The 23,183-nt window shown below is 33.0% G+C and overlaps 2 protein-coding genes across 2 annotated transcripts; both read right to left on the bottom strand.

Moving 5' to 3' along the window:
* Positions 1-416: 416 nt before the first annotated feature.
* On the bottom strand, positions 417-1,349 carry LOC101977268 (olfactory receptor 2B6). The gene has a single exon (XM_005342592.2). The coding sequence runs from the start codon at positions 1,347-1,349 to the stop codon at positions 417-419; it is 933 nt and encodes a 310-aa protein (XP_005342649.2).
* An 11,697-nt stretch (positions 1,350-13,046) lies between these two features.
* LOC101978092 (olfactory receptor 2B11) lies at positions 13,047-13,985 on the bottom strand. Its single transcript, XM_005342593.1, has one exon. The coding sequence runs from the start codon at positions 13,983-13,985 to the stop codon at positions 13,047-13,049; it is 939 nt and encodes a 312-aa protein (XP_005342650.1).
* Positions 13,986-23,183: the final 9,198 nt, after the last annotated feature.

The following is a 23,183-nucleotide window of genomic DNA, read 5'->3' as shown; positions in this document are numbered from 1 at the left end:
GCACCAATCTCAGAATGATGAAATATTTCTTAGGTGAACTGACAAGAAGTCAGTTGAAAAGGAATGGTTTCCATGCTAATGCTGTGAGGATTACCATGAGATAATCAGTTTATCTTATGATTTATCTTGCTACCACTAAACAAAGTTACTGTTTCACTATGTATAGACCAAAATATTATTATTTTTTAATATATCACCACAAATAGATTGCCTATACATGAGCATATAAGCTGAGTATCATTCTTGTTTAAAATATTTATGAAGAATTTGAAAAATAGTACATGTTTTACAAGAAGAACATGTAAAATAGTACATGTTTTACAAGAAGATATTGGATTATGATATCAGAATGGGTTATTAAAGACATCCATATCAACTATAAATTTTAAATAATTTTATTTCATGCCTAATAACTATTACTTGGAACTGAAAATGCGGCTCATCAGTTTGCCTAATGCCCCTTTCACATCCTTATTCCTCAGGGTATAGATGAAGGGATTAAGTGTAGGGGTCATGACTCCATAGAAGAGAGCCATGAACTTAGGCTGGTCCCTTGATATGGAAGAGAGAGGCTGAAGATACATGCTAATGCCTGGGCCATAAAATAAGGAAACTACAATGAGATGAGATGAACATGTCCCAAAGGCCTTTTTCCTTCCTTCAGAAGATTTGATTTTAAATATGGCATGTCCAATACTAGCATAGGAGGCAAGAATTAAACACAGAGGAACAGCCCCTATTAAAATGCATACCACAGAGAGTGTGAGCTCATTAGCCTCCTTTTCCCCACAAGCAGCCTTTATCAGAACTGGAATCTCACACAACAAGTGATCCAGTTTATTGATGTCACACAGTGGCAACTTTACTGTAACAGAAGCTTCAGAGATTGCATAGATCATTCCAGTCAGCCACACAATGAATACTAATAGGATGCGCTGATTCATGATGAGGGTGTAGTGTAGAGGTCTGCAGATGGCCACATAGCGATCAAAAGACATGAGAGCCAAGAGCAGACATTCTGTGCCCCCCATCATGCTGAAGAAATAAAGCTGAACTATACACCCCAAATAACTGATGGTCTTCTTAGAAGTTCCCAAGTTAAACAGCATCTGAGGCACAATGCTTGTGGTGTAACACATGTCTAAGAAGGAGAGGTTGGTGAGGAAGAAATACATGGGACTGTGTAGATGGGGGTCTAACCTGGACACCAGAATAATGGTTAAATTTCCCATCATGGCCATTGGGTATGTTATGAGAAGAATTACAAATAGAGGAAGCTCTAGCCAAGGACGGTCTGCAAAGCCTAATAGGATGAACTCTTCTGGGTGGCTTTCATTAATGAGAGTCATTCTCTTCTATTTGCTTCCACTGTAGTAAGGAAATAGCAAAAATGTTAGATTTATAAAGAATGGAAAAACATCATTATGTGCTGACTATCCACAAATCTAAGATGGAGTGCAAAACTTGTAAGGCCAACTATATGAATGTTCTGGTAACAGATAACCAAATTTCCTTTCTCAGCTAAAGGTTGCACAGACAGTAGCAAAATCCACTAGCATTTTGAGAAAGCTACATGAGTAATGAATGTTTTAATTTATGTTGTTTTTTCCTTAGTAGTCAATTGTATTCTGTGAAATTCTCACTCTTATATAAGATGGGGAATGTTCAAATAGGCCCATAAAAACAAGTGCCTTTTTACTTACCTTATTATGGTGAATTTTCATCAATAGAAATAGAATAGTGAAGGATTACACTTGGGTTTTTCAACATTTCAACAAGACCAAGAAACTGTAGCTTATATATATATCTAAGAATTAGATTCACAACTGTTAATATTTCTGCTGATGTAGGGTGTCAAAGAGAAATAAACCTTGGTTAGAGAGGCAATAGTTGAAAAATATAGAGAATCATTGATGGGCCTGCAATTTGTATGCTTTTAGAGGCTCTTAGACATTGTTTTCTCACAAGCTGTTCATGTATCCTTATCCCAGATGAATCAGCAAAGAAAGCTCCTGGGGACAGAGCTCTCTATGGAAATGCGTGTAATATACAATTAGTTACCACTTGAAGTGAGGTCTAGAGTAAATCTCTTTGTTAATGTTCTGAAATCAATTCATTTGATTTCCAAAGACACAAGATTCTAAATTTAAATTGGTGCAATTAATACTAAACATATAAATAATATCCTCCAAGTCCAGAGCTTGATTGCATAAATGTTTCTGGAGCATTTAACAAGAATTCTTTGTTTAATTTACTTCATTAACTCTCAGAGTATATCACATAAGATTTAATTATTTGTAATCATAACAATAAAAGGACCCTTAAATGAGTTGTATCAATAAAAATCAAACTTCCCAATGAGTGGGATTCAAGTGATACTTAGAAACTTTTAAATATTGAATGTTTTTACAACAATGAAGAAATAAAGTGGCAGGTCTCTCTTTTATTCTCTCTCCCATACATACATGCTATAGGATTTTAATATGTAGATAACATTAAGCATAAAACAGCATACACAATTCATGAGTACATCAATTTGAAAAACAAATTCAATTATATCAAATAGGCAACTATAATTCCCATATGAATATATATTTTTCCACATTATTCATTTGGTGGAGTTTTTCCACTCATTCCTCTCTGCTCCACATCTATTTCACATTCCAATATACAAGTTTTATTCAAAACTGGAAATAACAAATTTAGTTGTAGGTCTTTTTTTTTGTCCTGATTCATACATCAGTAGAGTGAGAGCTCCTACTGGACAGGGCAGACCATAGAACTTTTTAACTTGGGTACAATAAATCAGAACAATAAGTAATGCTGATTGGTACATACTATGACACTTCATGTTGCTTATTTTGATGACAATTTCATGTTTATTATGCGGTCTCAGGCAGACTGAGATCACTTCCTTCAGGTAAAACTGGTCTTTTTTGGGATTGATCTGATAAGGTTACAGCCTTATTGTGTGACATTTATCTTTGTTTTCTCAACATTTTTGAAAAAATATTTATTTATTTAAATATACAACAACAGTGGAATGCATTACAATCCTTATTACACATATAGAGCACGATTTTTCTTATCTCTGTTTATGAATTATGTTCATGCCAATTTATGCCATTATACATGTATTCTTTTTTTTGCATTACAATTTTTTTTTCTTTTTAGAGAGAGGAGAGGGAGGGAGAGAGAGAGAGAGAGAGAGAGAGAGAGAGAGAGAGAGAGAGAGAGAGAATTTATTTATTTATTTTAGTTTTTTTCGGCGGACACAACATCTCTGTTTGTACGTGGTGCTGAGGATCAAACCCGGGCCACATCCCCAGCCCCTGAATTACAATTCTTAATACACATATATACCACAATTTTTATATCTCTGTTTGTATATAAGGTGTGTTGGCAACAAATTCAAGTCTTCATACAAGTATTTTGTAAAATGATGACCATCACATTCCACCATCCTTGCCAATCCCCTTCCCCCTCCCATTTCCTCCCACCCCTCTTCCCTATCTACAATTAATCTAATCATCCCATGCTCTCCCTCCCTACCCCACTATGAGTCACCCCCCTTATATCAGAGAAAACATTCGGCATTTGTTTTTTTGGGATTGGCTAACTTAGCATTATTTTCTCTAATGCCATTCATTTACCTGCAAATTCCATGATTTATTCTTTTTTAGTTAGTGCTGAGTAATATTCTATTGTGTATATATGCCACATATTTAAATCCATTCTTCCATTGAAGGACATCTAGTTTGGCTCCATAGTTTAGCTATTGTGAATTGTGCTGCTCTAAACATTGATGTGGCTGTGTCCCTGTAGTATGCTGTTTTTTAAGTCCTTTGGGTATAGTCTGAGAAGAGGAATAGCTTGTTCAAATGGGGGTTCCATTCCCAGATTTCCAAGGAATCTCCATATTGCTTTCCAAATTGGCTGCACCAATTTGCAGTTCCACCAACAGTGTATGAGTGTATCTTTTCCCCCACATCCTCAAAACAGTATCTCCTCTACTTCACCATCTTGGATCCTTTCATTCCATTTATCTTTTTGTATCTGTGAAGAATCTCATTTGTATTTTGTTAGGTATAAAATTAAATAAGGAGATGCTTTTAGGTAGTGTAGGCATTATCTTATTTCTGCCAGAAAAAAATACTTGGTATAATTTCAGTCTTCTCAAATTTATTAAGACTTGTTCTGTGGCTGAATATTGGATCTATTCTAAAGGATATTCAATGTGCAGTTGAGAAAAATATATACTTCATTTATAAGTGGAATGTTCTGTACATGTGTTTGTCCATTCATTACAGAGTAAATTTTATATCCTATTTTTAAATTTTTGTTAATTGTTTTCTATCTGGATGATCTCTATTACTGAAGCTGAGGTGGTGAATTCCCTTGCTGTTATTGTATTTCTGGATATCTCTCCTTTTATACCTGTCTATATTTAGATTATACATTTAGATGCTCTATAATTTGTGGCATATATATTCATAACTGTAAATATCTCCTTGATATACTCACATCCTTATCATTATTTTATGACCTTCTTTATTTCTTGTTACAATTTTTGAGTTTAAGTTTATATTGTCTGCTATAGGTATAGATATACCTCTGTCTTTTGGTTTGTAATTGTATGAACTATTTTTCCATGCTTTCAGTCAGGTTAACTCTTGGGCAGAGGGAGGTCTTGTATTTTTTCTTTTAATTATTCACTCACCATATATCTTTTGTTGGGGAATTTAATATTTGTATATTATAGGTAATTGAGATGCGGAAACTTTGTACTGTTACTTTTGAAATTGTTTTCTAGTTGTTTAATAGAACCTTTCTTTTATACTGTTTTACTCTATGTTCAAGTGATTTTCTCTCCAAGAACATTTTCATTTCTTTCAGTTATTTGCATACATTACTCATGTTTATTTTATTTTATTTTATTTTTTTTTACTTTTTTTTATTGGTTGTTCAAATCATTACAAGGCTCTTGACATATCATATTTCAATTCTGAATAATAATTTTGCTGGGTATTGTAATGTTGGTTGGTACACATTTTTTCTTTTTTTAAATTTATTTTGTTTCTTTCTTTATTTTTTGCTGTTTTCTTTTATTGTTCACACCATTCATGTCTTCATACATGTACTTTGGATAATGATGTCCATCACATTCCACCATCATTTCTAACTCCTGCCACCTCCCTTTGCCTCCCACCCCTCTGCCCTATCTGGAGTTCATCTATTCCTCCCATGCTCCAGCTCTATACCTCACTATGAGTCAGTCACTTTATATCAGAGAAAACATTCAGCTTTTGTTATTTTGGGATTGGCTAACTTCACTTAGCATTATCTTCTCTAATCTATCCATTTACCTGCAAATACCATGATTTTATTCTTTTTTATTGCTGAGTAATATTCCATTGTGTATATATGCCACTTTTTAAAAATCCATTCATCCACTGAAGGGCCTCTAGGTTGGCTCCACAGTTTAACTATTATGAATTGTGCTGCTATAAATATTGATGTTGCTGTGTCCCTGTGGTATGCTATTTTTAAGTCCTTTGGGTATAGATGAAGGAGAGGGATAGCTGGGTCAAATGGTTGTTCCATTTTCAGATTTCCAAGGAATCTCCATAATACTTTCCATATTGGTTGCACCAATTTGCAGTCCCACCAGCAATGTTCGAGTGTACCTTTTCCCATACATTCTTGCCAACACTTGTTGTTTTTTGTCTTCATAATAGCTGCCATTTTGACTGGAGTAAGATGAAATTTTAGAGTAGATTTGATTTGCATTTCTCTAATTGATAGATACGATGAACATTTTTTCATATATTTGTTGATTGATTGTATATCATCTTCTGAGATGTGTCTGTTCAGTTCCTTGGCCCATTTATTGATTGGGTTAGTTGTTTTTTGTTGTTTAGCTTTTTGAGTTTTTTATATACCCTAGAGATTAGTGCTCTATCTGATGTGTGAGGGGTAAAAATTTGCTCCCAAGATGTAGGCTCTCTATTTACCTCACAGATCGTTTCTTTTGCTGAGAAAAAACTTTTTAGTTTGAGTCCATCTCATTTATTGATTCTTGATTTTAATTCTTACACTATAGGAGTCTTATTAAGAAAGTTGGGGCCTAATCCCACATGATGGAGATTAGGGCCTACTTTTCTTCTATTAGAGGCAGGGTCTCTGATTTAATTGCTAGATCCTTGGCCCATTTTGAGTTGAGTTTTGTGCATAGTAAGAGATATGGGTTTAATTTTATTTTTTGAATATGGATTTCCAGTTTTCCCTGCACCATTTGTTGAATAGGTTATCTTTTCTCCAATGTATGTTTTTGATGCCTTTGTCTAACATACAATAATTGTAATTTTGTGGGCTAGTCTCTATGTCCTCTATTCTGTACCATTGGTCTACCAGTCTGTTTTGGTGCCAATACCATGTTCTTTTTGTTATTATTGCTCTATAGTACAGTTTAAGGTCTGGTATAGTGATGCCACCTGCTTTACTCTTCCTGCTAAGGATTGCTTTAGCTATTCTGTGTTTCTTATTTTTCCAGTAAACTTCATGATTGCTTTTTCTATTTCTATGAGGAATATCATTAGGATTTTGATTGGAATTGCATTAAATCTGTATAATGCTTTTGGTAGTGTGGTCATGTTGACAATATTAATTCTGCCTATCCAAGAGCAAGGTAGATCTTTCCATCTTCTGAGGTCTTCTTTGATTTCTCTTTTTAGGGTTCTGTAGTTTTCATTGTATAGATCTTTCACCTTTTTTGTTAAGTCAATTCCCTAGTATTTATTTATTTACTTTTTGAGGCTATTGTAATGGGATAGGTTTCCTCATTTCCCTCTCAGAGGATTTGTCACCAATATTTAGAAATGCCTTTGATTTATGGGTATTGATTTTATATTCTGCTACTTTGCTGAATTCATTTATTAGTTTTAGAAGTTTGCTGGTGGAACTTTTTGGGCCTTCTAGATATAGGATCTTATCATCAGCAAATAGTACTAATTTAAGTTTTTATTTTCCTATGCATATCCCTTTAATTTCTGTTATCTGTCTAATTGCTGTGGCCAGTGTTTCAAGAAGTATGTTAAATAGAAGTGGTTAAATAGGGTATCACTGTCTTGTTCCAGATTTTAGAGGAAATGCCTTTAATTTTTCTTCATTTAGAATGATGTTGGCCTGGGGCTTAGCATAGATAGCCTTTATAATGTCAAAATATTTTTCTGTTATCTCTAGTTTTTCTAGTGTTTTGAATATGAAAGGATGCTGCATTTTGTGAAATGTGTTTTCTGAATCTATTGGGATGATCATATGATTCTTATCTTTGAGTATATTGATGTGATGAATTACATTTATTGATTTCCATATGTTGAGCCAACTTTTATCCCTGGGATGAGTCCTACTCGATCATGATATTTTTGAGAAGTTTCCACGTTCAATTTTCCAGAACTTTATTGAGAATTTTTGCATCTATGTTCATTAGAGATATTGGTCTGAAGTTTTCTTTCTTTGATGTGTCTTTGCCTGGTTTTGTAATCAGTTACTCAATGCTTTTTATTCTTTGTATGTTTATTATAAGTTGTCACTTCCTGACTGCCGTGAGCTTTATGAAAACATCTCATAGTTGTAACAGCATATTTTAAATTGATAACAACTTAACTTTGATCATATTAAAAACCTCTACACTTTTACTTTGTCACTTCCCACATTTTGCATTTGGGATTTTACAATTTATACTTTATTATATTGCATGTCCTGTAACAAACTATTGTACTTATTATTAAATAATATTTATAGTAAAGACATAAGTGGTTTACATTTCAACATTATAGTATTACAGTATCCTGAAGGGACTGCATAAGTAGTGTCATCAGTAAATTTTGTACTTTTGGAAAATTTCATGATACTTATTAATATCCTTCCACTTGAAGAATTTCCTGTAGTATTTCTAGTAAAATACTTCTAGTGGAGATGAATCTCCATTTAGTAGAGATGAGTTCATTTGGGAAAGTCTATACCTCTGCCTTCATATCTCCTTCCTCCTCCCTTTCTCTTTCAACATGCGGTACTGCCAGAGATTAAGGAAGTTGTGACATGTGTAATGTAAAATTGTATTTCCTAAGAAGTTCACTGTATCTTATTATTATATAATAGCCAGGTACTACATTTTTTCACCTGGTTTCTTTTGGTCTTGCGAATATATTTTTGCATGTTAATAATTGTTCCAATTTATGTTTCTGTGGAGGGACAATTGCTGAAAAATCCTATTTGATCATTTTGTTCTGCCATCTTCTCAAAAACTACTTTTCTTGGAAAAAAATTTTTGGGAAAAAAAAATCTGCAACTCCTGTTCAGTCCTCTAGAATTAAAGCATCACCCTTATCTTTCATTCATCTCTTTCTCAGAGGACTCACATTTAATAAAATTTCTCTGTCAAACTCCCATATCAGTATCTCACATGATTCCATCTCTTTTATACTTACACTACTCTTCTCCTAGTCAAGGACATCATTACTTATTGCATTAATGGTTACAATAACCATATTAATCAATTCTAAGTGTTTTCCTATTCCAAACTAATTTTCATTGTTAAATGTAATCCTAAAATCAAGGTCAAAAACTCAAATCTTTTAAAGTTCTATAACCTATTGAAATATACATTTTTTAACATTACCCATGCTTTTGGTCCCTGGTACTGTTCAATATATATTCCCATTTCACCTTTACATACTGCCTTATATATTCTTCAACTTGAAACTTAGTAGATTACTGATGGTTTTGGATGCATAGTCTTAAATTGTCAACATCTTTGTAAATATCTTATTTTACAAAAGTGGAAAAAGCATTGATGTTTGGTAATTGAAAGTTTATAATAAATTTCATCATTCCATAATGAACATATACTTAAAAACATCTTGTTGTATACAATGAGAACGTATAATGTTATCTGTCAATGAAAAACTGCTGTTGATTATTTGAATGAAAACAAAACATAATAGAATCAATGTACCTCAAGTTCATTTTATATAAATGTGGATAATAGCTACATAGGAAGATCCTTGAGAAATAAAATAAGATTGCAAATGCAAAGTATCTAACACAATCAATAACTCATGGCACTTTTTGGTATTTATGAATTCTCCTTGTTATCTCCTTTATTCTGATGTTTCCTCATTCAGTGATATGTTCCTATAAATTCCTAATAAGTATTACAATTTTAGTTCCTGACACTAAAAAACATTTCTAAATTTTCATTTTTTAGGGTCTTATTCTTCCTCTTCTGTTCTAAAAACATATTCCTGAAAGTATATTTTATCATGTAGTACGTCCTATTATAGTTCATTTTAGATAAGAATTTAGAAATCAGAAAGCTGGAAGTTGTTATTGAACATTAAAATAAAACAAATATACAAAGGGAGAGAATGCAGGAAAGTTAAGTAATGAAGGCATTGCAGTGCATTCTCAATTGGCTATAGGAGCTGATGTTGATTTCAGAGCTGGAACACAATGTGTTGCTGGAAAAAGAAGTGTAATGGAAAATAGAGTTAGAGTCTAATGAATGGATTGAATTTTCTTCTGTGTGAATAAAGTGAGACATTCTAAGTGTAAAATAATTGAAAGAGTATATGAAAAGGTGTTTAGACCTAAGGTCAATAGTTAAAAATGGGTATATACAGAAAAAGTTAAAAGTGTTTGATATGATACCAATAAAAGGTGTAGACATTAGTTTTATGTAGAATAAATTTTTAAATATACTACACTTTATATTGAAGTTTGATTTTGTGTTTATTTTTAAAGGAGTTGAATATTTAGTCAACATAAACATTTTTTTGATAACAATGTGAATATAGAAATAGAAACAGAGGTAACTACTGCCCTAGTTGCTATCTAGTATCCTTTCTTTAAATATGGTATATATTTCCCTAGAGATGTATCTAACACTTCTCCACCCAAACCTCATTCCTCAGTGGTCTCTAGGACATATCCAAGGCTTTGGGATCTGAGATTCAAAATTTGAAAGAATTAGATTTTCATTAGTCATAAAGGTGTTTATTGAACAAGAATCACAAAATGCATTTATTTTAATCATTCCCCTGTGTATAATTTGGAGTTTGAAAAAGCCACTTATTCAGTTATTATGCTATGTTACAGAGATCCGAGGAAATCTCTTGAATGGAGAAAACTATTGTAAAAACATTTTCTTTTATTTTTTAATCTTGATGCCCTAAATAATTTTATAAATGCATGACTGTATTCTTTATTTTATTTTTAAGTGTTTAAATATTTTGCTGTCTTCCATTTGTTCTTCAGGAAAGCCTTGCTTGCTTAGGAAAATGAGAAAAGCTTTTAATTATCTTCCTTGAAAAGGTAATCTTAGAATTACTCATGCTTTACTTTAAAAGCACAGCACCTTTTTGCCTTCAGAGATAATATGTGCCTTTTCTTCAATATAGCTTCTCAAAAACTAATCAAACTATGCTTTATGGTAGAGTATCCTGAACATATGTGCCAGGGACATGTGAAGTATTCTACATAAATAAAATATTTCTGTGGTTTTCTTCATCACTTCTGAAAATATTTTTTCCGATATTTTGATATATAATTCTTAGAAAGTCCAGAGTTTTCACAATCTGGACATCACTCACATTTATGAAATAAGTCATCTTCAACGGCTTAGAAAGTAGTATACACATTAAGTAGCCCAAAGCAGAGTAAAATAGGATAGCTATAATCAGTCTGTGTGGTTATATTTTTGACACAAATTTTACTGGATTTTGACCCCAGAATAAAAAATACTTTTTCTGTGTGTAAAACTAAGGTAGACAAAGGATACCTTATGTAAAAAAAATAATGTTTAACATCACAAAATTTATATTTCATTTGTGTGAATGTGTGTGTGCACAAAATTTAAAAAAAAATAGTAGAGGAATTATTCAAAAAACAGTCAGTTTTAAAGGTTATTTATAGTTTTTTTCTAAACTGAACATACTATAATATAAATCCATTGAGAATTGGGCCAGCACTCTTCAAAGAGTGGATCTGGCTTGCACCTGATTGTTTTTCAGAATAACATAACAAAAATAATCTCTTATTTTTCTTACAGTATTCAGTTTCTCACTGCCTATTATGTTGGATTCACAAAATATATGCTCAATTTACATAACTACAAAGTCCTTAAGTGGTTCTCATAAATGATAAATAAATTTATGATGAGTTTTAAATTTTTAGTATGTCTTAGTCCATTTATGATATTACAAATACCTGAGACTCTGTAATTTGTAAACAATAGCAATTTTTTTCTCATTATAAAGCTGAGAGTCCAAAGTAAGGCATCAGTACATTTAATGACTGGTAGGGACCCCAGTCTCAGTTACCAAGACAGAGATTTGTTTATTGTATTCAATGGAGGGGAGGATCACTTTGTCCTCACATTGTGGAAAGCAGAGGGCACAAAAAAATCCAATTCTCTGTCAAGTCTTCTTAATCTCATTCTTAGTGCAGAAGCCCTCATGTTCTTGTCATCTCTTATAGGTTTCTTAATGTGGTCCATTGGACATTAAGTTTGGATATGTGAATTTTAGAGGAGATACATTTTAAAAAGACAGAGTGTGATTACAATTTTAGGACTCCCTTTATCATATATATATATATATATATATATATCATATATATATATATATATATATATATATATTAGTTGTTTATGGACACAATATTTTTATTTATTTATTTTTATGTCGTGCTGAGGATTGAACCCAGTGCCTCATACATGTGAGGCACGAGCTCTACCACTGAGCTGCAGTCCCAGACCTCCATTTATCTTTTAATGAATCAAATTTTGAACACTATTTGCATTCAAATTTAAATCAGTTAAAAACCCTAATATTGCTTGCTACAATAATTGAGGTGTTTTTAATCCCAGAAATATAAATTATTTCTTTTTCCTATTGATTTTTTTTTTCAGATTTCAAAGGCATTCCTCGTTGTTTCAGTTTATGCACAGAAATGTTGCCAGATTGACATTCATTATGTTTGTTACCATCACTTCCTTGTACTCTCACTGATTCAGAAGACATATGCTTATGGTATTTGAAAGGAACATTAAGAAACATCCATATTTTATCTCTTTATATTAATGTTTAATGTGACTAATTAGATTAAAAATGAAACACAACTTTCTTGTTAATTACATTGGTTTTTTTTTTTCTTTTTTCTTTTAGTGCTGGGGAATAAATTAAGGGCTTTGAGCACAGCAGGTAAATATTCTGCCATTGAGCTATACTTGCAGCTCTTACAATTCATTTTCTCTGTGTGTGTTAGTAAATAAAACAAATACACAAATATTGAACCCTCGAGCACTCTTACACTGAGGTACACCCCCAGCCCATTTTTATTTTAAGACAGGATATCCCTAAATTACTAAGGCTGGTCTTGAAGTTACAATTCTCCTTTCCCAGTCTTCCAAATCACTGAGATTACAAATCTGTGCTACTACACCCTCTACAATGTATCTTTAAAGGAACAATGGTATTTACATAAATAAAGTTTGATAAACTTTTAAGAATGATGATTATTTGAAAACATAGAGTGCTTCACACAGAAAGTCAAGTTATAGCCATGCTGCTCACAGAGACTTGGGATAAACACCCAGAGAAATAAGAAAATATTTCTTGGGTAAAGGTGACAGGAAGCCCATTTGAGAATGGTGACATGCTATTTTTATAGGGTTTATATTGAACTAATGAACTTATAATTTGTATTGTTATTTTAACACACTTTATGATATGAATATGTTAATATTCATCACAATTTCAGTATCTTTCTGAATGGAATTATTTTAATGTATTTTCAAAGAGTGCTCATAATGTTGTGTATTAGCTGAGCATAATTCTTGCCTAACATTATTATAAAGCACACGATAAATATTACATATCTTGCAAGAAGAACATCTAACTCAGATTTATGATACTAGAATGAGTTATTAGAGAAATCCATATAAACCTACAGTGTTTAATAATTTCATTTCATGTTTACAACTGTCATTTGGGTCTGAAAATGCTCCACATCACTTTGCCTAATGCCCCTTTCACATCTTTATTCCTTAGGGTATAGATGAAGGGATTGAGTGTAGGGGTCACTACTCCATAGAATAGAGCCATGAACTTAGGCTGGTCTCTTGAGGTGGAAGAGGGAGGCTGAAGGTACATGCTAATGACTGGGCCATAAAATAAGAAAACTACAATTAGATGAGAGGAACATGTCCCAAAGGCCTTTTTCCTTCCTTCAGAAGATTTGATTTTAAATATGGCATGTCCAATACTAGCATAGGAGGCAAGAATTAAACACAGAGGAACAGCCACTATAAAAATGCATACCACAGAGAGTGTGAGCTCATTAGCCTCCTTTTCCCCACAGGCAGCCTTTATCAGAACTGGAATCTCACACAACAAGTGATCCAGTTTATTGATGCCACACAGTGGCAATTTTACTGTAACAGAAGCTTCAGAGATTGCATAGATCATCCCAGTCAGCCACACAATGGATACTAATAGGATGCAGACTCGCTGATTCATGATGAAGATGTAGTGTAGAGGTCTGCAGATGGCCACATAGCGATCAAAAGACATGAGAGCCAAGAGCAGACATTCTGTGCTCCCCATTATGCTAAAGAAATAAAGCTGAACTATACACCCCAAATAACTGATGGTCTTCTTAGAAGTTCCCAAGTTAAACAGCATCTGAGGCACAATGCTTGTGGTGTAACACATGTCTAAGAAGGAGAGGTTGGTGAGGAAGAAATACATGGGACTGTGTAGATGAGTGTCTAACTTAGATACCAGAATGATGGCAATGTTTCCAATCATGGCCATTGGGTATGTTATGAGAAGAATAATGAATAAAGGAAGTTCTAACCAAGGGCGGTGAGCAAAGCCTAGTAGAATGAACTCTTCGGGGTGACTTTTGTTAATCAGTGCCATCCTCTTTAGTTCATTTCACATATAGTAGGGTAGCAAAAAGTCAGAGTTACAAGAAATGGCAAACTATAATTATATATTAGACATTCAATCATGGAAGATATTTGTGCAATAAGTTGTGGGAGAAATAATATAAATGTTCAGGCAAAAGGTGAACCCATTTTTTTTTTATGAAACTAAGTTAAAGACAGTTACCTTTAACAAGTAAACTAGTCCTTCTGAAACTGAACTTTCTGAGAACTGAAAAAAAACTATCTTCTTGGGTTTTGATGAGGATAAATTAGAAAAATAAGTTTCTGTGATTTGGCAACTCCAACATAAAGGTTTTCAAATTTTATCTTGCATAGAAATCAACTGAAGAAGCTATCAAAATGAAGTGTTGTGTTAGTAGATGTGACATGGTGCTGAGGAATCACATGATTCATTTTCAGGAGTACTGCTGCAACTCGTTACTGAAATATTAAAAAGAAAGTATTAAGCTATCCATATTAGAAGAAGGAGGAGAAAATCTGGAGGTATAAGAACCATCAGGGTAGACTTGTCCACCTGTGTACACAACTGATTATACCACAGTGAATCTCACACTCATGTATATCCACAAGACAGAAAAAAGAGAAGAAAACTAAAAGTAAATAGCAGATAGATCACTAGAGTAAAGGGAGCAGGGGGAGGGAGGTGGGGAGGGAAATAGGAAATACTAGGGACAAGAGCAAATTACATTCTATGCCTTTATAATTATGTCAAAATGAATACCAATGTTACACTTAAATAAAAAGAATCAGCATAAAGGAAAAAAAAAACCCAAAAGGTTGGACTTGTCCAACCTCAATTAATCAGCATAATAATTATATCATCTCCATGGGAAGTAAGAAGACTTTGATGTTAAACAATCTTAGATATATATATATATATATATTTTTTTTTGGGGGGGGGGAGGTAGTGGGAATTGAACTCAGAGGCACTGGGCCACTGAGAGCCATATCCCCAGCCCTATTTTGTATTTTATTTAGAGACAGAATCTTACTGAGTTGCTTAGAGCCTCACTTTTGCTGAGGCTGGCTTTGAACTTGTAATCCTTCTGCCTTAGCCTCTGAGCTTTTGGGATTACAGGCATGCACCACCTTGCCTGGTTCAATCTTAGCTGTTTTGAATTGAGGGAAAAAAATTAAATACTTTTTTTGGTTTTTCTGCTAGTGCTTTCTGCTGCAGGCTGCACAGCGGGGGCCGCGTGAGCCTTAGCTCCGCTCCTGCCCGCTGCTGTTTTCACCTGCCGCCTTCCTGCTGGGCGCTTCCGCGGGTCGCTGTCAGTGCACGCCGGCTTGCGATCCTGCAACCCGGCTGAGCACAAAAACACAAGCCAATCAAACTGAAACAAAGTTTTATTTTGTGAGAGGCCGTGTGCGTCCCCCTAACAAGCTGGTCCACACACACGTGTGTCTCTACCGGACACGGGGGCTCCACTTCCCCCGGAACACCCTCCTCCCATCCTTCCCCAACCAATGGGAACTCTCCGGGAGTCTTGTAACTTGAGTCCCCAAATGGGCCTAGGTGAACAGTAGGAGTCCAATTTCCATATGAATGTAATACTTTTGCAGTGGCTCCTAGCATCTGCCCCCTTCTGTTTAATTAAGCAATGGCAATGTGGCTAGGGACCGTGCCTGGTAGGTTGTCCAATTTAACATGTGGTTCTTACCCGTCATGGGAGAACTGACTGCTTTCTCATTTTTTTTTTCTTTTTCACTGGTGCATAGTAATTATATAGACCAGTGAGTTTCATTATGACATTGCATATAACATAATTTGATCAATTTTATTCCCTAGTACCTTCCACCCCTTAATCTTAACCTCCTCCTTACGATTGATCCTATTCATTCACTCTATTGTTTTTCATTCTACTTTCATGATATATTTTTATTTTATATTATTTTATTTATGTTTCCCCAGTAGCTTTCAATATGACAGAAAATGTGGTACTTGTCTTTCTGACTATGGCTTATTTTGCTTAACATGATAGTTCCCAGTTCCATTCATTTTTTCTAAAAATGACATAGTTTCATTCTTCTTTGTAATTGAATAAAAGTCCACATTTTCTGTATCCATTCATCCATTGATGGACCCCTAGGTTTGTTTCATAACTTGGCTATTGCAAATTGTGTTGCAATAAACACTGGTATGCATGTATCTCCAAAGTATGCTGGCTTGAATTCTTTCAGATAGATACCAAGGAGTGGTATAGTGGGATTATAGGGAAGTTCTATTTTTAGCTTTTTGAGGAAACTCCATACTGATTTTTATTATAATGGCTATACTAATTTATGTTCCCATCAACAGTGTATAAATATTCCCTTGCTCCCACATCCTCATCAGCATTTAATGTTATTTGCATTTTTGATAACTACCATTCTGATAGGAGTGAGATGAAGTCTCAGTATAATTTTGTTTTGCAATGGGTTGCTAAAGATGTTGAACAATTTTTCATATAATTGTTGGCTATTTGTCTATCTTCTTTTGAGAAATGTCTATTCAGTTAATTTGCCCATATATTGATCAGGCTATTTGCTGTTTTGATGTTAATTTTTTTGAGTTCTTTATATATTCTGGATATTAATGCTCTGACATAAGTGTAGTTGGAAAGATTTTCTCTCTTTTGGTAGGCTTTCTGGTCACACTATTGTTTCCTTTGCTTTGCTGAAGCTTTTGAAGTTGATGCTGTCTTGTTTATTGAGTCTTGCTTTTATATCCTGAGCTATAGGAGTCCTATTTAGGAAGACATTGCCTGAGCCTTTATGTAAAAGTGTTTCCCCTATGTTTTCTCCTAATAGTTTCAAAGTTTCTGATTTTTATACATAGATCTTTGATCCATTTTGTGTTGAGTGGTAGAAAGTAAGAGACAGGGATCGAGTTTCATTCTTCTATATATGAATATCTATTTTTTTTTTCTCAGCACAATGTGTTAAAGAGGTTATTTTTTCTCCATTGTATGTTTTTGGCACCTTTGTCAAAAATAGATAAATAATTGTGGGGGTTTGTTTCTCTGTCTTCTATTCTATCCCATTGATCAATATGTCTTTTTTATTACCATACTTTTTTGATATTAAGGCTCTGTAGTAAATTTTGAAATCAGCTATTACAATGTCTCCAGCTTTACTCTTTTTGATCATGATTTCTTTGGCTATTCTGGGTCTTTTGTTTTTTCATATGAAATGTAGGATTTTAATTCTGTGAAGAATATCATTGATAGATATTGCATTGAATCTTTAGAGCACTTTTGGCAATATGGCTCTATAAACAATATTAGTTCTGCCTGTTTATGAACACGAGAGGTCTTTCTATCTTCTAGCATCTTCTTCTATATCTTTATTCAGTGTTCTGTAATTTTCCTACTGGAAGCCTTTAGCTTCATTTGTTAGATCTATTGTTCAGCATTTCATTTATTTATATACTTTTGAAGCTATTGTGAATAGAATTGTTTTCCTGATTGGAAATACCAATAGATTTGTTATTGGTATGTAGAAAAACTATTAACTTTTGTACATTGGTTTTTGTTTCCTGCTACTTTGCTGCATTTATTTTTCTGTAAGTGTTTTGGTGAAAGCTTTAAGTCTTTGCAAGTATTGTTTGTTATAAACTGCAAATAGGAAAAATTGAACTTCTTCCTTTCCTTTTCGTATCTCTCCCTTTTGTTTCTTTCTCTTGCCTAGTTGCTCTGGTTAAAATTTCAAGCACAATATTGAATAGAAGTTGAGAGAGTGAGTGCACTTTCTTTTCTTGTTCCCAATTTTAAAGAAAATGCTTTCAGCTTTTTCTCATTCAGAAGGCTGTTGACTTTGGGTTCATCATAAATGCTTTTAAAATTTTCTTTCTCCATTAGAATTTGAGGGAATTGAGCTACAGTGACATGTTTCTCCATGCTTACGACTGTGTGTTTGTGTGTGCTATTTTATTTATTTATTTATCTGCACAGCTGCTTAGCTCACTTAGATAATTTGATATTTTATGCTAAATTTTCTCTATTTTATCCATTTTGTATGAATTTTCCTTTACTGGATTTATTAAAACAAGTTTTTATATAAATTTGGACAGTCATCAGTAAAATGTTGTGGTTATACAACAGCTGAAATATATTTTTAAACTTCAGGTAATTACTCCATGGAGGAAACTCAATTTCAGGCCAGGGTCTTATTCAAACTCATAAATTATTTCACATTTCCAGGACATACATGTTTCCTTGTTTCCCAGTCACTATGTGCATTGAAAGCAACAACATCAAGTACTTGATTACAGTATCAGTTTGAGAAAGATAAGTATGCAATGAGGGGTTTTCAAGTGTGCTTTATGAAATCCACAATCATCTTTAGGGTGGACAATATTCATGTAGGAAGCTTAGATAATACACCAGTACAAAGTTTTGAGTCTCCTGTCTAGTTAGTTAGTGTTTAAGGATACGACCTACATTCATATGATTATAAAACCATCCTATGGTATGTCACATAAAATTATTGAAAGCAAAGATGTGAATGTTGTCCTTTTATCATATGTTATTTTAGTGCTGAATTGTGCAATAACAAAAATTAAATAATAATTACAATCAATCCTTAGTGACCCAGTTGTGTGAAACACAATAAGCTTTTCATATCCATTAAATCCCTTATCACCTACACCCAAACCTCTGATAAAGAACATTTTAGTATGTGTATTTTAGTATGTTGTTATTCACTCCTATATTCTGTTAGTAACTGAAAAATTTCTTAAGATCAAAATGCAATCAATGCCTGAGAAATTAGCTAGTGATACATCAAAATTATAATTTCAGTGTTTGAATATTCCACAGAAAGCACTGGTACTTTAGGGCCTGAAATAGCTGACATTATTAAAAATATTATCTTTGTACAATGTGCATTTAGGGTCATATCTTACCTTATGTTCTCTTTTGGGTTAAAATTCTATGGTATAGAGGGGATAATACATAAGCATAGTATCAATAAATTAGATTCATAAGATAAACATCATAAAAATAATAATCTCTCCATATTATTAAATAATTGCACTACAAGACACCTATTATCTGTTCAATTAATACTGCTATATTCACCTTTGATATTTTTCTACCATGTACCATCTTTCAATATTTTAAAGAAAATTTTAGAGTTGATGTTCTATGAATTATATAACTAATAACATCTAATTATCTCTCTAATGACATTATTCATTTCAATATGCATTAGCAATTTTATTAAATTTGTATTATTTCAAATTTTATTCATAATATTTACCTCAGTGACATTTTGTTTGTGAATTTTCATCACTCCTGTCAAAAGACAAAATTACAACAAATTTAGTTATAGATCTGGTTGGCTTCTATTTGCAATTCATGAATCAAGGCAGCCTCCGTTCTACAAAATAAATTAAATTTTCTACTGGGCAATAATAGGACCATGTTTTGTAAGGTGGAAACAGGGAAACAGAATGACTGAAAAAACCCTCACTTTTTAGCATCAGGTGTTTTAGGTTACTTTTTGAAAGGATTGAAACAGAGCACCTCGGTAGCTGACTCAAGTAGACCAGAATCTCCTTTTTCAGGAAAGCCTTGTCTGTTTGGGGATCTATCTGATTTCTTAATATTTTAGTTCAATTATGTGGCATTTAGTATGCGTGACTCCAATTTGGTTTGATCTGATCTGTTGGAGCCTACTGTAGAATGTCTGGATATTTCCCTAGAGACACCATTGCAGGTGTGCCTATTCCATGTGATTTAATCTGAAATATATTTAAGCTCTACAATTATGTTCTTATATCTCTCCTTTTCCATATCATTCTCATGATATTTCATTATTTTTAGTTTTTGAGGTCCATGACTTTTGAATCTTCTAATTCCAGTGTTTTTTCATCACTATTTCACTACCTGGATAAATTGTTTACCCCCCAAATTTTAAAATTACTTTAATAAAGGACCAAGCTCTATTCATTTTGACATCTCTTTAGTTTATCTGCTCAGATTTTCATTGTAGTATATCTTGTCCATACTTCATTTTCATCAAACACAGTATTTGACTTATATTCACAGTACTTTTGACCTTTATTTATAATAAAAGATAAAGAAATTAATGTTATTTTTATATGACATCAAAACATTTGAATGAAATAAGGACAAGTGAATCCATGAAAATTTGACTATACAATAAAAAGTATTTCATGTGACTTACTCCCTTGATCTAAGGAAATCTGTATATACTTCATTCAAGTATTCAATATCACTCTGTTATAGAGTTTATTGATATTTAAATGCTTTTTAAGTTTGGTCTAATTAAGAAGAGAAATCTAGTTATCAGAGTCACTGAAGTGTTATTTCTAGTTTAAAATATCTCCCTGAAATTTTGCTTTTCATATGTACATTAGGCAGTATGATCTATATATCTTCATGCCTTTACTGAGAATGTTTGACCTTTAAAGACAAGTATCTTTTAACTTACCTTATTTTGATAAATATTATTTAGTAAAAATAATTTATGAAGAAATTTATCAATATTTTTTAAACTTTCAGAGAAGGATGCAGAAGCTGAAGTACACAGATGAGCATTTAAGAATTTGCTTCAGAATTCAGTTTTTCATTTGACTCAAGGCTGTCAAGGAGAAGACAAGGATGGACTGGGAAGGCAGTAGTAGAAAATATTACAAATGCTTTGTAGGCGTGTTATTTGTATGCTGTTCCTGAGACCTCTTGGGCATTGTTTTCACACGGGCTATTCATTTTTATTCATTTATCACCTTCCCGGATGAGTTAACAGAGAACATTCCTTGGGACAGAATTTGTAATTTAAATGCTTCTTGTGTACAATTAGTTACTTAATGAACTGAGGATGACAGCAGGTCTCTTCTGTTGGTAAATGTGTTCTAAAATAAACTCAGTCAATTTATCAACCCCCAGGACACAAATTTGAACAGCATAAATTATCACTTTGTATCCTTGAGAAATTGTTCCCATGATTCCTAATGGACACTCAATTCTGTGTATGCTCAAATTCTTTACGTGAAATTCCATATTAGTGGGATATAACCCACAGAAATCCTCCTGTGTACTTTAAATTATTCATAGACTACTTATAATACCTAGCAAAGCTTAAATGCTATGTGAATTGTTATACTATTATTTAGGGAATAACAATGAATGAAAGTCTGTAAATGTTCAGTACAGAAGCAATCATGTTAGGCCTAACTGCATAGCACATGATCTACTATTGGTAGAATCTGCTGATGAGGAACCTGGGGACAGGGAGGGCCTCCTGTATAATTGAATAATTAAATAGGTAACAGATCTGAGCTAGACTGAATAAATGATTTGGGGTATTTAAATGAGATTCTTGAATATAGTATTTTATTTATTATTCAATTATGTCAAGCAATATTTGATAACTTCTAATAATAACAATAAAAGGTACAACAATTAGGAAGAGAAAAAAATTATAAAAGTGATCTTTTCAATAGAAAGGAATAGTGATACTTAAAAACTTCAAAATATTTGATGATTTTATAACAAAAAGACTAACACACAAAAGTGCATGTTACTCAGATATGTGGGTAAGTATTAAGATTTTTAAAAATTAGACACATAATTCATGAATGCATTATTTTGAAAAACAATTTAAATACTTTGAAATCAGGTACAAATGGGAAGGCTTTCTTTTGACAATGGTTCCCTGGTCTGTAATCCTTCTAACTCCCTGAAGGTAATCACTTGTAGTGCATGACTGTGTATCTTTCAAATTACACATGTGCTAGATGTTTCCCACTCCCTCTCTCAATCCCAGATCCATTCTCTATCTCTCTATATGTTTCTACCATGTTTTGTGCTTCTAGGGGTTTACTGAAGAGAATTCCTTTATATCTGGCTTTACAATTCCTTTGTATTTAGCTAATGGAAAACAGCATTAAAGTTAGCATGTGAGAATAAAGAGAGTTTGGGGTATTTTCCCCTTTCTGCTTCTCAGCTAAAACACATGAGGCTGCCTGTAGTTTTAGCCAAAGGTGAAACCTCCTGAAGGTGGCCATGTTAATATAGCTACTCTCTTGTTTCCAGTACCACTTCCTCCCTTTGCTTCTTCAGGTTTTTGGTTGATAACAGGCTCTCCAACATTGCTAACTCCAGGATAGTGCATATGTAATACACAGGTATAAATCCCTTGTTGGTATTTCTAAGTCCTTCCCACAAACACCTTTGTAAATGCTTTTTTTTTTTGAACCTACCCTCAAAATCCCAGGTGGAGTATACCATCTAATTTATACTGGGACCATAGCTGACAAAAATCTTGAGAGAAACAGACCAAGGGCATTTAAAAACATTATTATTATTATTATTATTATTATTATTATTTTGGTGCTGGGATTAAACTCAGGGCCTTGTGCATGCAAGGCAGCACCTACCAACTGAGGTATAACCTTAGCCCTTTTTCATTAGTTTCTTATCTGGTCTTTGTTCTTCCTTATGCTAATTTTGGGTTTGTTCTTGATTTTCTAGTTCCCTGAGATTCAGCTATGTCATTTATTTGAGATCATTCTTCTTTTTTTTGATATGGATATTAATTGCTATAAATCTTCCTTGTAGTACAGCTTTTACTATATTCTGTAGGTTTCTGTATATTATGGTGGCATTTTCTTTTCTTTCAGAAGTTTTTAATTTCCTTCTTGGTTTCTTCCTTGATCCATTGATTGTTCAATAGTAATTTGTTTAATTTCCATATATTTGTATAGTTTGAAATTTGTTCTTATTGTTGACTTTCAGTTTTATTTGACTGTTGTCAGAAAAGAAACTCCATATAATTTTAAGATTTTAAAATTTCTTGAGAATGTTTTTGATGTCTGTAATGTGATCTATCCTGGATAATATTTATTTGCTGTTGACAAAAATGTGTATTTGCAGTTGTTAAATGGAGTGTTCTGTAGGTATCTGTTGGGTCAATTGGTCTAGTGTGAATTATAACTCTAACTCCATTATTTCCTTATTGATTTTTTGTCCAAATTATCAGTCTGTTGCCAAAAGTAGTGTGATAAAATCTCCAACTCTTATTGTATTGAAGTCTATTATTTCCTATAGTTCTATTAATATTTGTGTTTTATGTATTTGGTGCTCCAGTATTGGATGAATACACACACACACACACACACACACACACATACACACATACATTATTATCTTGATAAATTGAC

Source organism: Ictidomys tridecemlineatus, chromosome 8 (genome assembly GCF_052094955.1).
Source record: "Ictidomys tridecemlineatus isolate mIctTri1 chromosome 8, mIctTri1.hap1, whole genome shotgun sequence".
NCBI lineage: Eukaryota > Metazoa > Chordata > Mammalia > Rodentia > Sciuridae > Ictidomys > Ictidomys tridecemlineatus.
Note: the sequence above shows the minus strand (reverse complement) of the source record. Positions and strands in the feature narration are given on the sequence as shown.